This window comes from Aulonocara stuartgranti (genome assembly GCF_965226115.1).
Source record: "Aulonocara stuartgranti genome assembly, chromosome: 16".
NCBI lineage: Eukaryota > Metazoa > Chordata > Actinopteri > Cichliformes > Cichlidae > Aulonocara > Aulonocara stuartgranti.
The window spans coordinates 9555814-9580280 of NC_138952.1; the positions used below are offsets into that span (position 1 = coordinate 9555814).

Sequence of the window (24467 nt, forward strand, 5' to 3'; positions counted from 1 at the left end):
AAAGATTGGCTAATTTAAAGTGGAATAAAATATTAATATATAAATTTTTTATAGCACTTTTTTGGGCGTGGTCGATTAAGACCGATAGTGTGTGCATTTTATGAAATGCGCTCCTGCAAAAAAAATAAAAGGCGATCGAAATGACTGTTGGTGCCAATCTTTAGTCCATCTAAAGGCCTAATTATAATAACAATCAAATATTACCTCAAATGTTTTTTTTGGAAAATATTTAGTTTTTTTGTTTTTTGGGGCTAAAAAAACAGGGCGCTCATGTAATAAAACTGGGATTTAAAGGGTTAAAACAACGAAAATATAATTAAAACTTCATATGAATATTTCAGGGAGAAGTAGTTTTAAAAGACTGACCAATTTAAAGTGAAAAAAAAATATGAATATATAAAGTTTTTATAGCACTTTTTGGGGCATGTACATTTTTGTACACTAGGGCCTTAAAAGGATGCATTTTTAAGGGCCAGCCACTCACTTGACTTTCATTGGTCACTGGTACACTGGCAGCAGGCATGTCATACTTACTGACAGTGTTGGGAAGGTTACTTTTAAAATGTATTCCGTTACAGAATACAGACTACACTGCCCATGATGCTACATTCTTTAGAGCTATGCTTGTAGCATTCTGCCTGTTAGCTTAGCACAACAACAACAACAAAAAGGCGCTCTCTCACCCAGGAAACACACAGTCGCAGAAAGAGAGAGAGAGCGTCGCCCTGTAACCATGGCAACCGTAACGCTGCCGCCTGGAACGACAGAACGTAGCTGTCAAACAAAACCCAAACAGTCCTGACCCGCGACAAAATGAAACAGGAAAGTACCGCAGTGTAATCCATTTATTTCAACAAAGTAACTGTATTCTGAATACCACCTTTTTAAACGGTAACTGTAACGGAATACAGTTACTCATATTTTGTATTCTAAATACGTAACGGCGGTACATGTATTCCGTTACTCCCCAACACTGCTTACTGAGTCCACTTTTCTCCTAGAAATACTCAAAGGAAGGCGAGGAGAAGATAACTCAACTATGGATTTTATCACAGAACTCTCCAGAGAGCTCCTTGTCCTTCATTTACTGGGAATTGTGAGATAGTCCTAAATTTAGGAGTGTCTTTCTGTTTGTGTATAGCAGCAGTGTGTAATGAGGTCTTTCTGTCGATAGATGGCGCTGTTTGTCTGATAATTTGTGTGGTTATCAGCCCTGCGTTCTCCTCATTTAAGTTCCTGATTTCATTTATGGTTCCATCCACCTTTTTTTAAAGGTTGCAGTGAAATATAAATTCAGTCTTTAATGTATCTGATTAAAACTATTATTTTTTTCTATAGCTCACAAACACAAGTGAATGAATCAAAGATACTGAAAATGGTTCTGTATGGGCTGTAATCTGTGTGAAGTTCGAATCCTGTGTGGAAACACACGTTTGATGCTTTAAACCTAAAACGTTTAAAAATCTTTAGAAAGTAATAATTAAAATGACTAATTTCGGGGGTCTGACTGTGCGCGGTACCTCCGCTAAAGGGGCCGTTATAAAACTTCCTACATTTGGATATCAAGTGATCACCCACACTGAAGGCTGTAAGTCAAATATTGCCAAGACCTGAGGGAGAAAAAAAATTATGCAACCGCTCCGGGGCCTCCGTGTTACCATAATAAAACCATGTCCCACAGTCGTGGATCTTTAGACGTAGTAATAATCCCTTGCGCGCTGTTGGTGGAAATCCCCACGTGGTGTACGAATTCCTGTATAAAAACTTTGGGTGTGCGGAGCCCCTGTTGTCGTGATTGCAAAGAGAGGAAAGGGTCTCACTGAGCATAATCTTGCAGGACGCACGGGAGCTTGCCACCCTCACCCGCGCACGGCGCACACACAAAAAGACTCGGGACTCACGGAGCGCTCGCGTTCTGCTTGAAGCTGCGGGACAGGAGTCTCCGCAGGCTGCTTGAATGGAGAGGAGCCGCCTGTACGGGGTTTTATTCACACTTGTGCTCTTTTGTTTTGGCAGATTACGCGTCTGAACGCAGCGTGGTTTGACAGAAGCGCATCAACAATCAGAACTGTCGTGCGCGCCTCTCGGTTACAGAGATGAACTTTTATTTTGTTGCTGGATAACGAGCTGGAAGCACAATGACTGGAATCGTTTAGTCTCCTGGAATACAAACACATGCTCAGTGGATTTATTCACTGGATGATTTCTCCCGGAACTTTAGTAAATGAAAAGTCGCTTAAATTTCGGTGTGCATTTTTAAAAGATTCACAATTTCTTTCGTAGCGTTTGGACTGTAGAATAAACTTTAAAATGAGCTTTTATAGTGTGGCACTGTCTTGTTTAGTTGCGTGCGTGCTGTGCGTGCGCAGCAGCTCGGTGACCGGGACAGAGACTCAAAGCTCACCCCAGGAGTCGTGCGCGTCCTGCGGCTTCAGGGGGCCGGATCAGTCGGAGCGCATGAACATAGATTTCCTGGAGGCGGTAAAGAGGCACATACTGAACCGGCTACAGATGAGAGAGAGACCCAACATCACCCATCCCATCCCGAAGGCTGCGATGGTGACGGCGCTGAGGAGACTGCACGCCGGCAAAGTACGAGAGGACGGCCGGGTGGAGATCCCCAGCTTCGACGGGCAGGCTGCCTTCAACAACGAGGTTCAGGCGGAGACATCTGAGATCATCAGCTTCGCAGAATCAGGTACTAATCAATAATTCACTGCACATGTCTAATTCGACCCTTGCCTGAACTCTTTCACCCTTTGAGTCTTAACAGGCAGCATGGCACCAGGTGAGTTAATAACTGACAATCCTTAGCAGGTGAATATATATATATATATATATATATATATATATATGTATATATATATATATATATATATATATATATATATATATATATATATACATAAATTTTTTTTATTTTTAAGCGGCAGAGGCACCCACAACAAACAGCCATAAACCAGCCATAAACACGGAATCTGGTGCAGCCGTCATTTTTTCATCATCTTATTACGTCACACTGGCTGCTGATTTAAATCCTCCTGTTCTGGAAATCCAGAAGAAATGAAACCAAAGACAGAGTCCTTAAATTACCCCCTGTGTTGTCTAGGGGATAAAAAAAGCACCTCTGAATCCAGTTTCATCTCAAAGCTGAGCTCACACTCAATACTCCAATGTATAAAGCCCTCTTTTAAATACGGACAAAGTCCCTCAATTGGCCATTTATCCCTTCCTCTAAGAATGTGTATCTAACTAATTCTCAGAAGTCTAAAGAGACACACACACACACACACCCTCCTGTGCGCACACACACCCTGACACACAGCCTCAAAAACACACATACACACACACACATATACACAACAAAATCATCGACAGAATGGAATAATTGTCACTTGGTGCTGTGAGTACCACGTCTCCAGCACAAACTGTTAGTTTAAGAGAAAGGAAACATAAAATTAAACTCACAAAAATAAGATGCTTTGTACACACACACACACACACACACAGGTTTCCCATTGGCTCTGCAGCTACAATTAGCCTGAATGGACTGTGAGCTCCTGCCTTCCATTGGGAATGATCTGAGCGCCCTCATGACAAGGCAACAAAGGCCGGGCAATTATTATAAGAGCTCTGTGTGTTCACATCATGTCAACATGGAGAAGAAAAACAGCAGCGAAAACAAAAGAAATTGCTCAGAATAATGTATGAGACATCTGAGTCCATGCTGGGTTGGATGAGGTGATGGGACTGTTGGTGCTGTTAGTGTGTCTGTGTGTGTGCCCATATTGCAGCGTTGCAAAGCTTTAAAGGTTCGCTGGGCTCCTTTGCTGCTGCTTCTTCTTCTACTTCTGTGTTTTTCCTCGCTCTATTCTTCCTCACACCTTTGAGCCTTTGTGTGGCATTGTACCATGGAGCTGGCTCGGGTCCCTGCTCCCTAGACCCCGTCTGCCTCCCGGCCAGCTGGCTCGAGGCCCCCCAGATCGGATGCTGCCAGCCAGGGCACGGTTTAGAGGCGAGGTCTCCAGAATGCTCTGAAGCCAGGGGAGTTTGTCCCTCCCCAAAGATGAGGAAGCCTGAATTGTTGTTTTAGAACAAGGCGAGATGGGGGGTGAAGTTGGCATCTGTTTAGCCAACAGAGAGCCAGTAAATGGATGCTGATAGGTGTTTGTGTGCTTTGTTTTTCTGTGGGGTCAGCTTGTGTCCCGTCAGCGCAGGGTTAACCGCAGTGCCTTATCTCCGGTAGCACAGTGGTACAGAGTCTGCCAAGTGGCCTCGGGCAGGTGAGGGAGGGGATGCCAATCTCTCTTCTCCCCTGACATGCTCCCGTGGGCCCTCACTGAGGGATTCGGTGTCCCGTATCCACAGGAGCGAAGCGGGGAACACGGGCAGAGAAGAAGGGAGGGCGAGAGAGAAAGCGCTGGATGGAGAAGTTCAGATGGGCGCTTCTCGATTGCTCGCTGCCACTGCTTGGACCCAGTGAACTTGTGACAAGTGGTCCAAAACTCAGAATTAAGACTTCATTATGGGAGGTCACTAAGTAGTTCCTCCACAGGATCAGGTTGGCAGGTTTACTGCAGGACACTGCTCTTTCATGAGGAGCTGTCAGTCATGGCACTCCTGGACCTGCTCCAGCCATTTTCCACATTCACTCAGCGGGGTGTGTTTCAGTCAGTGGGATCGGCTGCTACTGTATAGCTCCTGATCCTATAAATGATTTATGCACAGTGATTAAAAATTCCTCTGTGGTAAAGCTTTAATAGCAGCAGGTCCAGCACATTTGTGGCTTTAACCTCTGGTCAAGAGTCCAGAGTCTCACGTCCACGCCTCCTCGGTCTGTGTGGAATTCCTTGAGAGCTGAGGCCTGAGGGGTGGCGGCCATATGACACGTTAGAGCCACGCCGTGTGGTCTTGTCGACAGCATCTTTGAGTAATGAGCTCTGAAGCTTTCTATCTACCTGCCTACTTGCCTGCCTCCATCCACAGCCTCCTCCCTGGCTCGGCAGCGCAGGTGGAGACACGCTGAAACAGCCCACCCAGGTGTCCTGCCTGCTGATAATCACTAACAACGTTTTTCCACTGTGGGGTCAGGCGAGGCGTGTCCAGGCCAGCTCCAAGCTGCTTGTAACACAGCATGAAAAGAACAGTTCATTCCTCCTAAAGAACCTCAGCTGAAATAAGTCATGCAGTGTTCAGATGTATGCTCTTACAGCGCGAGGATCTATATGGTCCATGACACTGAAGGAGTGATTGTTAATGCTCCACTCAGAGAATCAGACATATGCCACCTGTCTACAGGTAGAAGCTACGTTAGACGCTGTGGTTTCAGGCTTATTTCAGCACTTGAAAACCTTTGATATCAAGCAGAAGTCCATTCATGCCTTTGTAGTGGCAGATTAAACCTGCCAGTTGTCGTGACATTGCCGATTTTTCCTGTGGATTTTAACCCTTTACCATCCACAAAGTCACAGGGCAACCACTTAGGGTTAGGGGTTGGTGGCATTTTAGCTACTTCAGAAACTAGAAGACATGACCTTTCAGATCAGCTCTGTCAAAATGCAGTTTTTTGCAGTTTTTCTGTGAGTTTTATTTCCCTCTAACTATGCAACTAAGTGAAAATTCCATCAAAATAAGTTCATGTAACCATAACCCAGGTAGCTGTTAAAAGCAGGGCTGGATATGGAAAAAAAATCATATCAAGATCATTTTTTTTTCATATCAGTTGAAATTGATCTATATTATGATACAAAACAAATCACTATTTCTGTGAAGCCTAAAGGTTTCTGTTCACTCCAAAGTGTAGATATGAGGCTATTATATAAAATATAATAGATATTGCCCTTGCCCTATGACAGCTGGGATAGGCTCCAGCACCCCCCGCGACCCTGAAAAGGAGAAGCGGAAGCGAATGGATGGATGGATTAATACATATTAATTAATAGATATTAAATGTTTATGATCAGGGAGCCAGATAACAAGGATCCGCTGCTTAAATCCAACATTTTCCACTCTGCTTGCTGCCGTAATGTCTTACAATGTAATGCATTTGTGATGTCACTGTGTCACACTCTTTGGCTTTTGCTGTAAAAGCATGTTACACAGAGAAAGAGTCCTGGTTTGTATACAGTCTTGGATTGTGTGTGCATTTTGAAGGTAAAAGGTCAGCTGTGCACTGATGCCACTGCTTCAGATTGTATAAACGATTCATGGTGTTGCCTGCTTTTGTGGGAACAGTTTGTGGCGCATGCTGCTCTGCTTCTTTGTCAGATTTGAAATGGCCAACATGTCTTCACAGACCACCGGAATCCTCGGATGTTCTAGTGGAAAACGCCCGATGTCTGTGTCGATGACACTGTTTTTGTTAACGTTTGTCATTTTCTCTTTCATGTCACTCACACTCTTGTCATACTGCTGTGTACGGCTGAGTAGCTCAAAGATTAGCTGCTTTTTATCAATTTTATTTTAACCATATCTCAGATTGTGATTAAGGAAATGTTATTATCATTATTTTTATCATTTTCTTGCCCACCCCTAGTTAAGAAGTTAAAAAAAAATAGAACTGTTGTGTTCAGAAAATTGGTTTATTTATGATTTTATTCATCAGTTTTATTACCTACTGTTTCTCCATTTGAGGCAGAACGTCACCATTTAATGAATTAAACACGAACTAACTAGCAGAAAACCGTTAATAATTTAGTACTTAACCATGGTTATCTCAGTTTTGAAGATTCACTTTCCTTACTGGCCAATCTTGGGAAAATGTCTTAGATTGTGATTTGATCATATCACTCTGGGAAATTTGATAAACCAATTTAAAGACAGATTCATGAGTAATGAAATTAAAGCTTAGTCACAGGCTTACTGCAGATCCTGAGCAGCTACAGTATAAAAGCAGCTCAGTGATATCCAGCGTGTAAAAATTCCTCAAACTGTTCTGGCAAAAGATTTCAAATGTGACCTCTGAATACTCCTAAACCTAAACCCCTCTGTGCATACTTTTCCCAACTTGTCCCTAGCCCCGTTTACATCCTAACCTTTAATCCCTTCTCTTTCTCTGTCCCAAACCTTTATAACCCTTCTCTTCCCTCTCCCATTGTTTAGTTGTTCTTTAGTCATAGTACCATATGGTTTGATCATGTAATTAAGTTATTTATTCAAAAAAAAAAAACTGTAACAATACTTGTATAACAAACACAATTTTTATTTTCAAATCTTCTCTGAAGTTTTGTCAGTTAAGGGACAAAGAAAATAACAATTGTAACTCAAACACACGAAAAACTATTTACATTTTCCCCAGAAGAGTCTCTCTAACGTCTCATTATTCCTCTGTAAAACATAGGGGTTAGGGTTATCACCAATGATGACTTAGACCTCAGACCCCAGAGGGTTACCCATCATCAGTGATGATCCCAACACTAACCCTAATTCTCACCCAGGCAATCAAATTATTTATTTATTTTCTTTGCAATTGGTTCAAATATAATTCCAAATTACACACACTGAAGAATAGTCATGCTTTGTTTTTTCCAAATTAAAAAAAAGAAAAAGCACATTTTTACCTTTCTCCAAAATGTGGGGTTTGAGTTACCACCTATATTGCACTTGCATTTCGGAAGGTTAATACATACGACACAAGCCAAATGAAGCAAAAGAATACTGTGTGACAGGAAAATGAGAATACAGTGTTAGGGTTATGTTGGTGTAAGGTATTATGTTGGTGGGTTATGGTTTAGGTTTACTTCTCAATATCAGCAATGACTTGATCTCGGATGTTAACTACACCTGAATTTCATCTCTTTGGGGAATAGGTTGGCCTGGAATCAAAATGGGACATGATCATACAGACGTCTTATTTTGCAGCCTGTCACTGTGTGATGCCCGTCTCTCTCTGAGCTCAGAGCTGTCAAGGCACGTACGGTGATGACTGAGGCGAGGTTAGTTACTTGTAGCCCTGAGGGGTCTTTGCATGAGCTGCTGTTCAGCTGATTCCTTCACGGTGCTGGCTTTGCGTCGATTTGAGTGTGTACTCGTTGTGCACCGTCATATTTTAGCCACAGGCTGATTGTGTGGAGAGTTGCTTACCGTGGGGATGGGTGGGTTTGTGTGAGCAACCAGCTGACGTACTAGAAAGTGGAGAGCTGGTCTGAACAGGCCCCTGTGTGAAGGTAAAGCTGCACTTTAATGGAGGAAAAGGCGCCAGGCGCTTTAAAGAGGAGGCCCGTCTTTGGTGGCCACCTGTTGACACTGACACACACTAATCAGTGGGCAAACAAAGTAATTTAGCTGCTTTCAAAGCTCTGCATGAGCACATTGTGGCAAATCTCCTGAAACAGAAACCTTTCTAGTTACCTCAGGGTAATTTGGAAGACATCATTGGGCTGAAAAAAAAAGTAGTGCCAGAGAGAGCCCAGCGCCACCTTTAGACACCCAGGATCTCTTCATTGTGCTGCTGTAGAAAGTGGCCAGTGTCATGTAAATGGCTTTTATTTTTGCCTCATCATGCTTTTTGCTGGAACGCCACGCGTTTCAATGGTGGGCTGCAGCGCGGCGCTCTCCCACTGCCTCACACAGGGCTTTGTGCTGTCACTCTCAGGGTGCTCCCGCTGGAAGGAGGTGCAAAGGGGTAGCATAGGGTGGGAGGCGGGGCTCGGGTTGGGCACGAACAGCGAACTCAGTGAACCCCCCGCAGGCCTTAGCCATGCCCGCCACCCTCCCAACTTTTCCACTTCTATCCTTCCTCCTTCCCTTCATCTTCCTCCTCCCTTTTCCTTCTTTCGCTCTCTTTTCTTTTTGGTCCTGTCACTTACAAAAATGGACCTAAAGCCAACTGGGCCTGATCCCAGAACTGGCCTGTTACCGCTGGCCTATCAGGAGCTACCACAGAGGTCACCTGATGCAGTCATTGAGAGTTAACAGAGAAAACAAGGGGAAAACAGATCTGTGGAAACAAAGCTGTGCCCTTCTCAGGGGCTTTCTCTGTTTGTGTGTTTGTGTGAGCGTAGAAAACAGTCTGTAGGTCAGTAACCTTTCTCCTCGAGCCACAGAAGTGCGCTTGGTTTAAGCACAACAAAGACCTCCCAGCCTGTCATGGCTTTCAACGACCCATGCTCAATTGTCGAGAAGATGATTAAGCTGTCACATGTTCGCCTATCTCTCTTGGATCAGATGTGATATCACTTACTGAAATTACAAACTACAGCCATGTGATAACTGCTGAAGCATTTTCATAAGCACTGAGCAAACTGAAAACAATATAATGCTGCTGAAAGGTCCTCAGCTTTGGATCCTATGATTTGAGTCAGACATTTATTTTTGTTTTTGCACACTGAACTGACTAAAAGAGACTGTCGTCTACCTTCTTAAAAATTCTACCTCTGTGTAATAAATTCTTCTGTTTATTCTCTTGCTAACAGATGAACAAACACCCTCCAAATCCAACCTGTACTTCCTCATCTCCAACGAGGGAAACCAGAACCTGTACGTGTCCCAGGCCAACATGTGGCTGTATTTCCGTATACTTCCAGGTGGTCCTCAGAAGGGCATCAGGAGGAAAGTGACAGTCAAGATCCACTACCAGGAGGCCACGGCTGTCAGCAGAATGGAAGGAAGCCCAGGAGGTGGAGGCGGTGGAGGGGGAACAGGTCGCTGGGTTCTGGTGGAGAAGCGGGTGGATCTGAAGCGCAGCGGCTGGCATACGTTCCCGCTATCTGAGGCGGTACGGGCAGTGTTTGGGAAGGGCAGCCGGAGACAGGACCTGGAGATCCACTGTGAGGACTGTGAGACAGCTGGAGTGGCTCCTGTTCTGGTGGACCCCGGCGACCCATCCCACCGGCCCTTCCTGGTGGTGCGTGCACGACAGCTGGATGGAAAGCACCGCATTAGAAAGCGGGGGCTTGACTGTGATGGCACCAGCGGGGGCTTGTGTTGTCGACAGCAGTTCTACATAGACTTCCGGCTTATTGGCTGGAACGACTGGATCATTGCACCAGCAGGTTATTACGGTAACTACTGTGAGGGCAGCTGTCCGGCCTACATGGCAGGCGTGCCGGGCTCAGCTTCATCCTTCCACACTGCGGTAGTTAATCAGTACCGCATGCGGGGGATGAGCCCGGGCTCAGTAAACTCCTGCTGTATCCCCACCAAGCTCAGTACTATGTCTTTGCTCTACTTTGACGATGAATACAACATCATCAAGAGGGACGTGCCCAATATGATCGTGGACGAGTGTGGCTGCGCCTGAGTCCACACTGGCCCGTCATTATCTGGACTGTCAGGAAGGCCTTTTGTACAAACAGGATGTTATTGTACGGTACACATATATATCTATACCTACTGTATGTGCAAGCAACACACACTGGTACCATCTAGCAAAAGCAAGTATCACTGTTGTGTCCACGTGTGTTTGCACGTGTCAGCACAGGCGTGTGTATTTATCAGAGTGAGCGACACGCTTGCCGCCCGCATTCTGCCCATTCGTTGGTCAGCGGCGGCACGAGAAGGGAACGCTTATCACCAAATGATACTTTTCTCTAGTTTGCCATTTCTAGTTAAAAAATAATGGCCCGTCATCTCCTCGTAAATGAAGATTTAAAACAAAACAAAACAAGCGCTTAAGGAAAGTGACATGATTGGCTTCACTGCCCACACGCCCCCTGCCCTGCTCCTCCAACCCTCTGAAGTACTCTGAGCACATAACAGACTTGTGTTTTTACAAAGCACTGACAGTTCATCAGCTTATACAATTCAGAACACCAGCACTTCCCTGCCATGCAGACAGACTCAGTCTGGCTGTCCTCTCTGGTGGAGTTAAACTGGCAGCGCTTAATGCCTTGCAGGATTACAGCCTTCACAGCAGCGCAGCGGCAGAACAAAGTCCTCCACTGAGCCCCCACCGCCACCTCTGCAGCCGCCACTGCTGGCGTTATTGTGGCCGTCACTCTTGTGTTGACAGAGAGAGAACTGCTTTCTCCTTCCCCCTGAGGCTCAGCAGAAGCCAGTCTGCAGACTTGGAGACTCTAGTTTTGGCCCAGTGGGTCACCACAGTGCAGTGCAGCACTTGCAGAAACTGAAATGCACACCCTGAATAGCACTTGTATAAATAAATGCCTTCCAAGGGGTACTGAGTGTCCTGTCCTATCGCTGAATAAGTGCCACATGAGCTATGCAATGTATAGTAACCTATACCCATACTCAACATGCTATTAGACTGAATCCTCTCCCCCTCTCTTTCTCTTCTTCTTCTTCTTTCTCTCTTCAGTCCTCAACTCTTTATCAATACTTGAAATGTAATCTTTCGCTTCCTTTCCAAAGCGAATGATTGTTGTGACGTTTGCACTGAAAAGTTGCGGATTTAGCGAAACAAAAACTGCCATTGAAAAGTTATTTTTATAGAAGTAAATTTGAATTTTGTTTCAGATGTATTTTAACTAATTAATGGAACCAAAGAGGCCACGATTTTAGCTGTAGTGCTCGGACGGCAAGGCCGCCGGGTCACTGTGTAAAATACCGTTTGTGATCATTTGTAAAAGGCCTACCACCGCATCAGGGTACGACATTTGATTCTCCTGTCTTAGCTCTATTTTCATTCTCTGTTTTGTACAATGAGCAACATTTCATTTTTCATCTTTAATTCTATTTTTTGTTCCAGTTTTCTATTTAATAAGAAATGCTACTTTAGTTCCTGTCTAAGAAACATTTAGTCCAGTAAATGTCATCTGTACAGTTTATGTAAAATAAAATGTTTTCTTAAATATTTTGTAACTTTAACTTCCTTTCTGCATCATGTTTTAAGTGTGACTGTTTTTGCCTAATGACAACATTCATAATATATTTTATTATTATTATTATTATTATTATTATTATTATTATTATTATTATTATTATTATTATTACTACTACTACTACTATTGTTGCTGTTGTTGTTGCTGTTGTTGCTGTTAAATCTGCTGAGCATTGGGACCAGTCATAAGGTAAAATTCAAAAATAAAGTCAAAATGTCAAGAAAAAAAGTTGAAATGATGAGAATAGAGTCAAAATAGTAATTTTGATTTGATGGACCAGATGTTTTTTTTTCCTCCACATTTCAACTTTATTCTGAAAATTCAAAGTAATAAAAGAAAAACTCTTCCTGTAGAAAAACTTCTTCACCTAAATGTTTCGCTAAAAACACTCTAGTTGTAACAGTTCTATGGTGTGTGTGTGTGTGTGTGTGTGTGTGTGTGTGTGTGTGTGTGTGTGTGTGTGTGTGTGTGGCCCCCTAACTGACTTCACTGTTGTTGGTAATGGGTGGCCCCCTATGGCTCCACCCCTGGGTGAAAGTGTTGGGTTTGTGCTTTAGTCTTTTCTGTGCTTTAGGCTGATATCCACCTAAACAAAAGGGTGAGGCTGAAGTTGCAAGAAAAACATGAGCACATTTCAATCTTTGTCTCCACTGGTTCAAACATAAAACATTTCTCTGCTGTCGCCTGCCAGGACCAAGTGTCTCTCATAAGCTGGAGCTGTAGAACAGTAATTACAAGCATGATTAACAGCTTCAGTGGCATCCACAGCGAGTGCCAGCGGACAAACCTTCAAATACCTGCCCGATTCCTCCTTGGCTGCAGAGTCTGTTGCCGTGCTTATTTGTCATCTGTCTGCACGGCGTGTTGTTTTAGTTTAGGATACTTGTGCACATGCTCATGCAGGCTGTTACATCAGACCTGTTTCCCTCTGCATCACAATGTTTCTATTTCCCAGCGTAGGTCTGCAGTTGCTACAATGTGTCAACACTTTATGCAACAGCACAAGGCTTGCCCGCCTGAATGTCTGTCTGTCTGTGCCAACACCTACCAACGGCAAGATTTCAAATAATGTTTCTGCAGAGCCTCCATCACAACACATCACATGTCCCTGTTAAAACATCAGCCAGATAATTGCTCTAAATGTGTCTATTAGGACCTGCCAGGAAGCGCAATGAGATTTGTTTACCTGCAGGGCAAATAGCACGTTAGGGAGGGATCAGTGTAAGTAACTTTTTTACCTGGAACACCGCGTAGGAGTGAGAATAACCTTGAAGAGCAAGAGAACATTTCTCTATAAAGACAAATTATGAAAACAAATCAGTGTTATGGTGTATGACTGACAGGTGAAGAAGAGAAATGATCTGTCACAGAGTTTTTTTTGTTTAATACTTACTGGAGGAACCTGACAACGTGTGCAGAGAGCAGGGAGGTGCGTAGCTGTCTTGTCATGCTTTCCAGTGCATGCCAAAATCTCCACAGCTGGAATGTTAACGACGCCAAGCTGGAGCTGCAGGCCATTAAAGCAGAGCTGCATTCTGGGCCACACACTCGCGCCCTTAAAATCACATTACAGGTGCGTATTTTGTAGGCTTTTGGCATCGATAATCACTGGAGCTGTACGCACGTTCCCAAAGGCACCTTTAAACAAACATGCACATACACAAGTGCAGCCTCTCCAACCCCCGAGCTATCAGCTTAAACAAATATTGTCCTCCTTGCCCTCCCACATCTAAAACCGTCACAGGTTGAGGTCATGACAGCTGCCAAGTTGACAGGGTCAGCTGGTTTATCGCCGCAATAGCAGCGCTTATTCTTCCAAATCAGCCCTGGCCGCATTCACTAATGAATTTATGATTATTCATCGCCCGGGGCCAGGAATTCCTCTGCTTGTGTTTGTCTCCGTGGTCTGGAGGAATGCATTACATGTGTTGATGGGGATGTACTGATTGCCCACGTACCCTCTACAAAGGGATTGTTGGATGGTAAGGAAGGTTTTATACCCACCATCCTTAGGATGGCTTTAATCTCCATTAGAGGTGATAAAATCCTGACCTTTTTTCCCAGCCTCAAGATATTGTCTAGAGGGACTTTTATTCTACGGAGATATGCCATTAAATCTAAGACAGGAGGCTCATTCTGCCTCTATTTACCTCACCCTACAACCCATAGGGTTGTAGGGTGAGGTAAATAGGTGAATTATGTGGGATCAATAAGATGTTGAGCAGGGGTAGGAATTAATAAGTATGTTCATACTTCTTCCTACTCCTTTTCAGACCAAACATTGTTACATTATGTCAGACGATTTTGTTTTATTTCATTATATATTTTTTGTTTATCTGAACACATACGTGTGTGTGTGTATATCTACATATATATTCGTATCTGTAAATGAAAATATATGTAGTGTGTATATATTGTTTTTTGTTTTATATGTCTGAAACAAATAAAGATACAATACAATACAATACAATAGTGACATTTTGACCTCTGGAGCAACATGGACTGTGCTCCTTGGGAGCTCCTTCTCACAGGAGGATTACGGCAGCCGTGAAAAGGCTTTGCAACTTGAAAGCATATTTGTGATCACTAATGAGCCCAAAAACTTCATTAATCCAGATATTCCAGCCTCGATTTCTTTTTCTTTTCTACTTTTTGCCCCTCTGTTGGGTTAATCAAAATGATGTAATCAGTTTACTGTGCCAAAGGTGACACGGGAACGACCAGTATGGAAGTGCTGGTTAGGATTTAAGTTGACTGACAGGAGCACCAACTCTGACTTTTGGTTTTACAAATGGAAAACAGCATTAACACTGCTTCTAAGTGTTGTTACCAGATCAGTGATTATATTTTCTCTCTTCTGGCTGCTGCTGAGCAGGAGGTGAAGAGGTCAACGCGGCACAGGGCGTGTATTTTTGTGAGTCCACAATGTCATAATGTCAGGGTTGTTTCTTAGCAGATCAGTAGAACAACTGAAGCCTTGTCACCAACTCTCCGCCTGCCCCCCAAACTGTCTCGCTGTCAGCCCCTAAACCTTCTCACCTTCTCACCCCACCTTCCACCATCCCGACCTCCTGACTCCCAGAGTACTGAAGGCAAACTCAGGGGCAACAAAGCCCTCATTTGTTGTTGTCTGTGTTGCCCACCTTAATGATAGAATGGATGGATATGTGAGACTAAAGGGTACAGTCTTAGATTCTGCTATGTTTCCTTTCAGCATAAATTTGTAATAATCTGCAACACAACCTGAAACACAACACCATGAGTAATTTGCAAAAGCAGATTAATATGACCATAGATTGTAGGAAAAGCTAGAAGCAGACAGCGTGGTCTTTGTGTTTTGGAGCCAGAAATGTATTTCGATGAGAGCATGAAGTACTGCACACAGACAAAATAACATCCAAATAAAATCCTAAAATTTCACTCACCAAAACTGCAACCATATTCTTGGTCAGATAATTTACTAAAAATGCTCCAAAGGGCTCCAGCAACACAAACACAGTCCAGAGGTCCAGCAGACAGCTAACAGCTACAGGTGCCTGCTTGCCATCCACCTGTCAGTCAAAGAGGCCACACCTCTAATTTTCAAAATGTTAAGCCTTGAAGGTACAACAAGTATTTTTTTTAACAAAAAAAGAAAAAGAAAAGCATGCTCTCAAATATACATTTATTAGTATGTAATTATGTCTTTCACCAAACTGATGCATGAATCCATTAAAAATACACAGGATATGATCCCCTTCAGTAAAGAAGCAAAAACAAGAGGAAAATGATAATATGACTGGCATCTGGATAAAAATCTCCCTCCTCCTCTTTATCACAAACCTCATCTCCTAAGCTGTTCTCCTAAGTTAGGTCTCTAATACGCAAAAACATGCATAAACATGCTTATTCGTTCCCAAGGTTGTCACAAGTACTTACTGTCAGCAGATCAAACAGGTGACACTCATATTTCCAGACAGCTGACAACAAGCCAGCTAAACAGCCACAACAGCTGGTTATAAGCTAATATTATGGCAGCTAATGTTAGGCCCAGCACTCCTAAAAATCACACTTTCCCTCTGATAACCAGTTCAATAACTCTCTCACATTGTATGACAGTTTATTCAAGTGTCCAAGTTCAACAATGTTAGAGCCATATGAAAGGAAGATTTCTCTACACCGGCTAACAGCAGCTAACAGGGACTGACAGCAGCTAACAGCAGCCAAAATCATTGAAGTAAGAAATAAGCATAACTGACTCATCAACTCATACTGGACTCCTTTCACAAAGTTTTAGCCTCTTCCAGAGGAAATAGATTTTGATACCAGTTAGACTGACAGCCTACACTCACTACAGAGCAATGGTGCCCAGAGCTGTTTGTCCTACAGCAACCGTCAGAGCTAGGATTATGCACTTCAGTTAGCAGGAGTAAGAAAACATAATTCAGTTGACAACCTGCAATCTACTGATATCTAACTTTAAACGGGTCAGTTTTAGTAAGAATGATAGCGATAAAGGGGATGACAAAGAGGAGGAGATTGGGAAGGATAGAAAAACTTTGGACTTGATGGCATTTCTGCGACCTTTAGTGATCCACTGCTGCCTCTCCCCATTTCAGTCCACCAACTTAAAAAGTAAGGGAGTGAAGAGTCAATAGCAATGCAACCAGTCAGTCCATTTCAACCAGGGGCCAATAGAGCTTGTGTTCAGCATAAAAACAATAAACAAACAAGCAATCAAGAAAGAACAAGCCACCTTGATTGCAGTCTAAGTTAAACTGAAACAGAAAGAGAAACCTAGAATTAGAGCATTAAAAAATAAACCAGTGTGGCTTCAAACAAATGTCAGTTAAGATAAGGGGTGTAAACAGTGGTGGTTAGGGTTAATGTTCGGGTCATGACTGAGACCTCACATGCACCCTTTTTTAAAGAATTTTTGCCGAAATGAACCAACGAGATGGTGTTTAATGGAAAACTAGGAAGTGCAAAATATTTTTATTTGACATGTAACATCTAGTTTCTGAAAATTGTCCTTTTCAGTAGGTAGATGAACTGAAACTGGACATATCAAGGTGGCTTAGATTTTATATGTATGTTTATATTAGTAGGATTATTTAAACCTTCTAAGTATATTCATTATGAATCAAATAAAATCATTTACATTAATAATAAATCCATACAAATTTTCTTTAAGTTAAATAACTTTTTGGTCAGCTTAGATATTTTGTATATATTTGTATGTTTTTAATACATTTTTCTATTCTTTTCACTCTCCTTTGATCAGCTGATGGCTTACTGTTAAGTCATGGTAATAGATGATTGCTGTAAAAAAAAATCATAGTAATGATGTAATTACATGATAATTAATTATCTCATTGTTCACTGCGGTACATTTCCAAGTTCAAGAAGTTCACGCTAGAATAAACTGCCTGAAATGTGTTTGGTGTGAACACACCATGTGGCTCAATAACCGGCACCCCCACACTTAGTCTCCATCTATCCATGTCCTCCTCTTCTGCCCCTCATTATTCATGCCTTTGGACATCTTCCTGTCCTTTGTCCCCTGGATTTGTTGGCCAGTTAAATTTAGCTCTCTGATGGTATTTTAGACCGATGAAGGATGCTTTTTAAAACCTTTAAAAGGGAAAGGAATCCATGTGACTAATGTCACATGCACTCCTGGGAGTTAAATGAAGAATCAGTATATAAACAGTCTGGCTTTTGTTTCCAAGAAGCATAGTTTCAGTCCACATTTCAGTGACGTAGTGTTGTGTTTGGCTGATAGACAGGCAGTGATGCTGAACTCACTCACAGAAGGAAACAATTGTACTCATTTTTAACTAACACTGAACAAGGAAAAATATATACATGGAAAATCTATGATAATTTATCTGTAACACTACTTCCTTGTACACCTTTTAGTAGATGTGAGTGTGTGTCAGAGGGGAAATTCCAGCCAAGGGGATGTAAGGTGTGGCTACGGATCATCTCTGACCACTTAAAAGCGAGGCCATCATCAGCGTTCCTGTATGACTCTCAGCCCCAGCTGCATTTCTCTGAGGGCTCATTATTCCGGCAGGTGCCCTATTGTCCCAACTTTGCGGGCCTTTTCATGAGCATACCAAAAACACAACACCAAAATATGCAGGGGGGAGGAGGACGTGAGGGTGAGAGTGGAGGGGGTGGTGGCCTGTGTCAAAGTCAAGAAGACTCAGAAAAAGTATGACATCAAAAGCAGAGAAGAGAGGACCCTTTGTTGCGAGAGAGAACGCCTACCTGAGCTGTTTGGATGTTTGGTGGGATGTGGTGATGGTGGCCATTAGAAAGGAAAAAAGGTAGAGTCAGTGATGTAAGGATTATCAAATGAGCTGCTGGAGTTCATGTAGCAGGGGTCAGCCGGTTCAAGGCATCCTGTGTCTTTTTATTAAGTTTGATTCATCAACCATCTCCCAAATCCTCCTTCAAAAGTTAAAAGAAAAGAATCACAGAAGCTCCACTTAAACACCAAGGTCCAAATTTGTTCAGTTCTTTTAGCATGGCTGTTCTCCAAGGTGTTACAATGAAGTTTAAAAATAGAAGATTTACAAGGTTTAGCTGGGATAGAAGTAAGCACAAATTTAGGTCCCATTAACATGGACCTACATGTGAGTCAGCGACTGGTTGCTGGAAGTTGTTAACATGAAATTGGTCACCAATAGGCATACGGTAGTTCACTGAATACTAGTGAAACAGTGAATACAGTATTCACTGTATGTTTCCCTTCAAAGTAAAAGCTGCACTTTTTGAAATGTGTTGGTTGCAGCAGTAAGGCAAAACTTCATTTCCAGTTTGCTCTTTTTACTTCTAGCACATTGTGAGTGTTAACAAATAAGTCAGCATCTTTTATACAAACTACTGACATCTGTGGGAACCTGCTCATTGCAGAGCAATCACAGGGTTTTTGCTGCAGCACAGTCTTTGCAAACAATTTCACCTGGGAAGACCTTTTATAGTCTTTACAGGAATTGGTCCTGTCATGTGGTGAGGAGAACGCAAAGTTGTGTGAAAAATGTATCTGTTTGTTTGGCTTTTTTTTTTTTTTTTTTTTTTTTTTTACCATTAGAGGCTTTGCTTCGATTCACTCCATTGTGATGTTTTCAGTGAACCATGGCTAAAAGAGCCAACAGAGCATTCCTACTGCAGAGTATTTCTCAACAATCTCATTTGAGATGATCTGTCAGAGATAAAGGAAACATGAAATATTATAAATATTACCCACAGGGAAATATTGCCCATATATTGATACACATTGAACAAGATTATAAGATAAGATAAGATAAGATAAGATAGAACTTTATTAATCCCTCGGGTGGGTTCCTCTGGGAAATTCGACTTCCAAAAAGCACAGCAACGACCGAAGTTACAGTTACAGAATTGTTATATATATATATATATATATATATATATATATATATATATATATATATACACACACACACACACACACACATATATAAATACAGAGACAAATATAAATAAAATATACAAAGGGGATAAATAGAATAAATAGGAATAAAAAATAAAAATACAAGTGAATTGCACATTTCAAGTATTGAGTCTATTGCACTGTTGACTATTTACAAAAAGTATTGCACAAGGTATTGTACAGTGAGGTGAAGAGGCACTACAGCTTAGTTGTTCCCCCCTCCTTTGTCCTCCTGTTTCCCCTCCCTCTCCCCTCCAGAGAGGAGTTAAACAGTTTGATGGCGTGTGGGACAAAGGAGTTTTTAAGTCTGTTAGTTCTTGTCTTGGGGAGAAGCAACCTGTCACTGAACAGACTCTTCTGATTGTTTATGGCCGTGTGCAGAGGATGCCCAGCATTGTTCATAATGTCCATCAGTTTCTTTAATGTCCTTTTCTCTGCCACTGTCACTAGAGTGTCCAGCTTCATGCCGACCACAGAGCTAGCCCTCCTGATCAGTTTCTCCAGCCTGGATGAGTCCTTCTTTGCTGTGCTGCTCCCCCAGCACACCACAGCATAGAAAAGTACTCCAGCAACCACCGACTGGTAAAACATCCTCAGGAGCTTCCTGCAGATGTTAAAAGACCTCAGCCTCCTGAGGAAGTACAGTCAGCTTTGGGCTTTTTTATACAGGTGCTCTGTGTTGCATGACCAGTCAAGATTATTAATCAATAGATAAAATTACTCTTATTCACAGAGGAACCTGTGGAATATTTAAAGGTCCAGTTCACCCACACAACCCCCCAACTATGATCTCACTCCAGGTGAGTTGAAAGTTGGCAACGTTAAATGTGTCATCATTTAAGAAGCCGACAGAACACATGCGATAAAGTCTGCTCAAAGTTTATCAGCTGTCAGTTTTACTGGCTGTTCGGTTAGGTTTGGGAAGAAGCTTTGGTTTAGATTAAAGTTCACCTGTTGCTAACTTTAATTGTGCATGCTGAAAATGATGCCTAACGTCATCCTGTATGTGACAAGCAATGTGCCCGGGGCTTTGGGGCCAGTGTTCAGCTGGCCTCAAATTAACTGTTTTTTGTTTTCTGATGCTGCATTGTCACTGGTTTATGGTTGGATGGATGTCAAGGCACTAACATCCCCTGCTGTGTGTCAGAGATTGTGTGTCTTTGTTGTATTTCTTCCACACTAAAAGGACTTTCCGATGAGGTCGTACAAAGGATCTGTTGACAGATGTTTCAGTAATAGAAAAACAACTGAGGCTTGTGTTTTATTTCCTCAACTGTGTTTGTGTGTTTGTACACCAAAGAGACATTGTGTCACACATATGTTAACACATTTTGGAAACCATACTCGCAGATTATTGATATTTCATCTAATTTAGAACTAAATAAGAGTCATCCAAACTGTATTACAGTCACACACAAAAAAAGAGTATTAATGTTTTAAGAAAATGGGGATGTACTGATTGCCCACGTACCCTCTACAAAGGGATTGTTGGATGGTAAGGAAGGTTTTATACCCACCATGGCTTTAATCTCCATTAGAGGTGATAAAATCCTGACCTTTTTTTCCAGCCTCAAGATATTGTCTAAGAACTTGTTGTGTTATTTATATAAAATCTGAATTTTAATATTAACATTAAGTTTCAATAAACAAAAAGCCACAATATAAATTGATACATTAAGACACATTAAGAAAGAATTATGATAGAATTTATCAAGAAACACAATCATCAATATATTTTTATATTTGTATTTATTGTATTGTATTGCATTTAATTTTAAACCTATAATAAAAGTAATTATTTAATTAATTATATCTATTATTTATATTATTAACGTAATAAAGAAATGAATTTTTTGTGATTTTTGTTGTAAATTGAATCTCAAACTATTTTGACTGAAAGCTTGCAGTGCTTATTTTCAAATATTACACCTTTTGTACTTGTAATACAGATTTTGAGAAGGTATGATTAAGAATTAAGCCTAACTCAGTTGTTACATAGTGAGAGGCGGACTGTAGCAAGACCAATATAGAAACAGCAAATTGTGTTATTTTTAGCCCATAGCTGTTTTTTTCCACATGCTATATAATATATTTTTGGTGGCACGGTGGTACGGTGGTTAGCACTGCTGCCGCACAGCAAGAAGGTCCGGAGTTCAATTCCACCATCAGGCTGGGGTCTTTCTGTATGGAGTTTGCATGTTCTCCCCGTGTTTGCGTGGGTTCTCCTCAGGTACTCTGGCTTCCTCCCACAGTCTGAAGACACACTGTTAGTGGGGATAGGTTAATTGATCAGTCTAAATTACCCATAATGTGTGAGTGTGAATGGTTGTTTGTCTCTGTGTGTCAGCCCTGCGACAGACTGGCGACCTGTCCAGAGTATCATAGATAACACAGACATTAAAGAGTAGCTTGGCTGCTTGACAGTTAATAGGATGAAATATCGCCTGTAAGATTAACCTTCTAAGACCCGAACTCCTTCATGCATGCATTTTTAATTTTTCTTTGCTATTTGGGTTGATTGGGACCTAAAGAATGTAAAAACAAAGAATTACCAGATTTTTGTTTTTGAGAAAAATGAGATCCACATATGAGGGCATTTGCTTCAAATTTTGATAGAACAGTGGCAGTATAATGTCCTCATAAGTGGATATCAAACCCTTGTAGAGAAAAGTATTTTGGTCCCAAAATGTGATGTCCACATATGTGGATGCCACATCCTAGGAGGTTAAACTCACATATGTGTGTCTTAGTAGCAAAAGCACACGCCCAGAGTGCTGGTAACACTGAATACAGGTTTAGTATCATAAGCTTGTCACAGAGACACATTCACACCAGTTAACCCAACGCTATGCATGTCTGTGGGAAGAAACCAGAGTACCTGAGAAAAGCCACCCAAACACAGGGAGAAGCTGCACACAGAAAGGCCCTGGGCTGGATTTGAATGCAGAATCTTCTTGCTGTGAGGCGACATCACCATGCCATCCTAGGTGAACAATGTAATTTGTATTTACATTTTTAAAATTTTATTCATATAGTGCCAAATCCCAACAACAGTCTCCTCAACGCACTTTACATGTAAGGTAAAGACCCTACACTAATAGAGAGAAAACCTCCCTTTTAACTAGAAGAAATAGGAAGAGATAATAATAACTAATATTAAATGCAGAGTGGTGTATAAACTACTGTGTGGACAAATGTTGTATATTTGTGATAATAAATGCCTCCTGCTTTAAACACATTTGACTCCCTGAACCGAACCTGCACCCTTTATCTTCACCTCTTTAAAGTTCTCTTTAAAGTGTGCAAAACACAACAACAACATGAGTGCGCATGAGCGAGCGAGCTGCAGACAGTGAGTGAGAATGTGAGTGCCACGTAACGCTGACAGCTTTCAGGTTGAGACGGCCTCCCCAACGGTGTGAAGGAAAACAATGCAGCACTCTTTCAAACACATTCTTGGCGCCAGCTGCCAGCAGAGATAAAAAAAATGAAAGGTGAAGGAGAAACACAAACGCAAACAACAAAACGGTCATATCTCTGGGCGATGAACAGTCGCAGACAAACGTTTTTCTTGCTGTCGAATGGAACAAGTTCACGTAGCTTTCCACACGTTGGACAGCGAGCTTGATATATTGACATTCCTGCTGACTTAGCTGCCTTGTGAGCGAGCCACTGCACATCGAGCATGAGAAAAGAAGACGAGATGGTTTGGGGTGTGGGGTCTTCTCTCTGGGCGTGGATATCACTCAGATCAAAATTAATTTTCCGGCGCCTTAACTCACGATCTGGGTGAGCGAGTGTGCCACACACAGTCTTTGATGGCTCACATGTTGCAGGAGATACTATCTGAAGTTACCCACCCTCTAAAGTCTTTCTTCTCCCTACACATATTTTCTTTTTTTTTTTTTAATCTCAGATTTCCGTGGTGGAATCGGATCCCTGCCCGCGCTCCTCTGTGGTACACACAACAAAGGCATCTGTTGTACCAGGCAGTCATCGTGTTCAATTTAATGTCTCCTAAATACTTTTATTGGTGAATCTTTCAGGTGCATACTGAACATTCCTTTGGGCTTTTGCCAGAAAGCCACACAGAAAGAGACTATTACTCCTGTGAACAATTTAAAGGAAAAATCCAAGTCTGGGCCTCCTACAGTTAGTGGCTAGAGTGGCTCTGTTATTCTGCAGGGGGCATTTTGGTGGAATTAATTGGGTCTGCTTCCTCCTTGAATATCAATAAAAAGGTGTCTGTACTGTGAAAGCTTATTTTTATTCCAGTTACACAGAAAGAGTCCTTTGACATCAGGGCATGATGCAGAAATGCAAATCTCATATCCAAATTGCCCAATGACCTTCATATCATTTTTAAACACTCTGCGTGAGAGTATTTTTTCACCGTGAAAGGTTATTTGTGTGTTTTAACTCACAACACCTTGATCAGATCTTTTCTAAGATGTAGTTTTTAGTGTCTGAAGCTATCCAGCGAGTAAAAACAAAGCAAAAAACAATGTGAAGCTTTAAATGCTATGTGAACATAGCATTTAAATAAGACCTGAACGCACCGTCACGGGAGCATCTGTATGACACCAGTGGGCGTAAGTATTTTATGCCGTCCGATAGAGTAAGAACTCACTGATTTATCCTTCACTGAATCTTTTCTATTATATGGCATGTGTGGCTGAAACACAAAATGAGGGAAATATCTTTTGAAAGTATGCTCATCCATTCAATGCAGATCCTGAGTCATGTCTTCAAACAGCATTTGTCTGTGAGTAGGAGGAACAAACAAAGGGCAAAACCCCCCCAAAAAACAAACAAACAAGAAAACCCAAAACATACTGATAGTCTGCTATAAAGAAGTTTGATCTCTGTAGCTGTAATCTTCCTTCTTCGTAGCAACTGTACTGGGGTGACATGGGTGACTTTTTGCAATAATGGTTGCCCAAGCCATTCAGAAAACTATAAAAACTAAAACATAGCTATGTAACAGTCTTGAAACACGTGGTCTGTCCATCCTGTTGCTCTGCTGACGCTCTGCTGTCTTCATGCTCGTGCCACTTCTGTACCTGCTCTGTGACTGCCTTCCATCTTTCATGCAGAGTGAGCAGGTGTGAATAATTAATTTTATTACGATGCGGGTAGGAAGTAAAATCATTTCAAAATAAAAGCATATAAAATACATACAAACAGGCAAAAACTATTCTTTTAAAATCAAGATTCAAGGTTTAAAGTTTGCATTATTTTTT

The 24467-nt window shown here is 41.9% G+C and overlaps 1 protein-coding gene across 1 annotated transcript; it reads left to right on the forward strand.

Moving 5' to 3' along the window:
* Positions 1 to 596: 596 nt before the first annotated feature.
* Positions 597 to 11766, forward strand: inhbb (inhibin subunit beta B). The gene is made up of 2 exons (XM_082507997.1): positions 597 to 2698; positions 9414 to 11766. The coding sequence occupies exons 1-2, from the start codon at positions 2311 to 2313 to the stop codon at positions 10238 to 10240; spliced, it is 1215 nt and encodes a 404-aa protein (XP_082364123.1). The 5' UTR covers positions 597 to 2310; the 3' UTR covers positions 10241 to 11766.
* The last annotated feature ends 12701 nt before the right edge of the window (positions 11767 to 24467 follow it).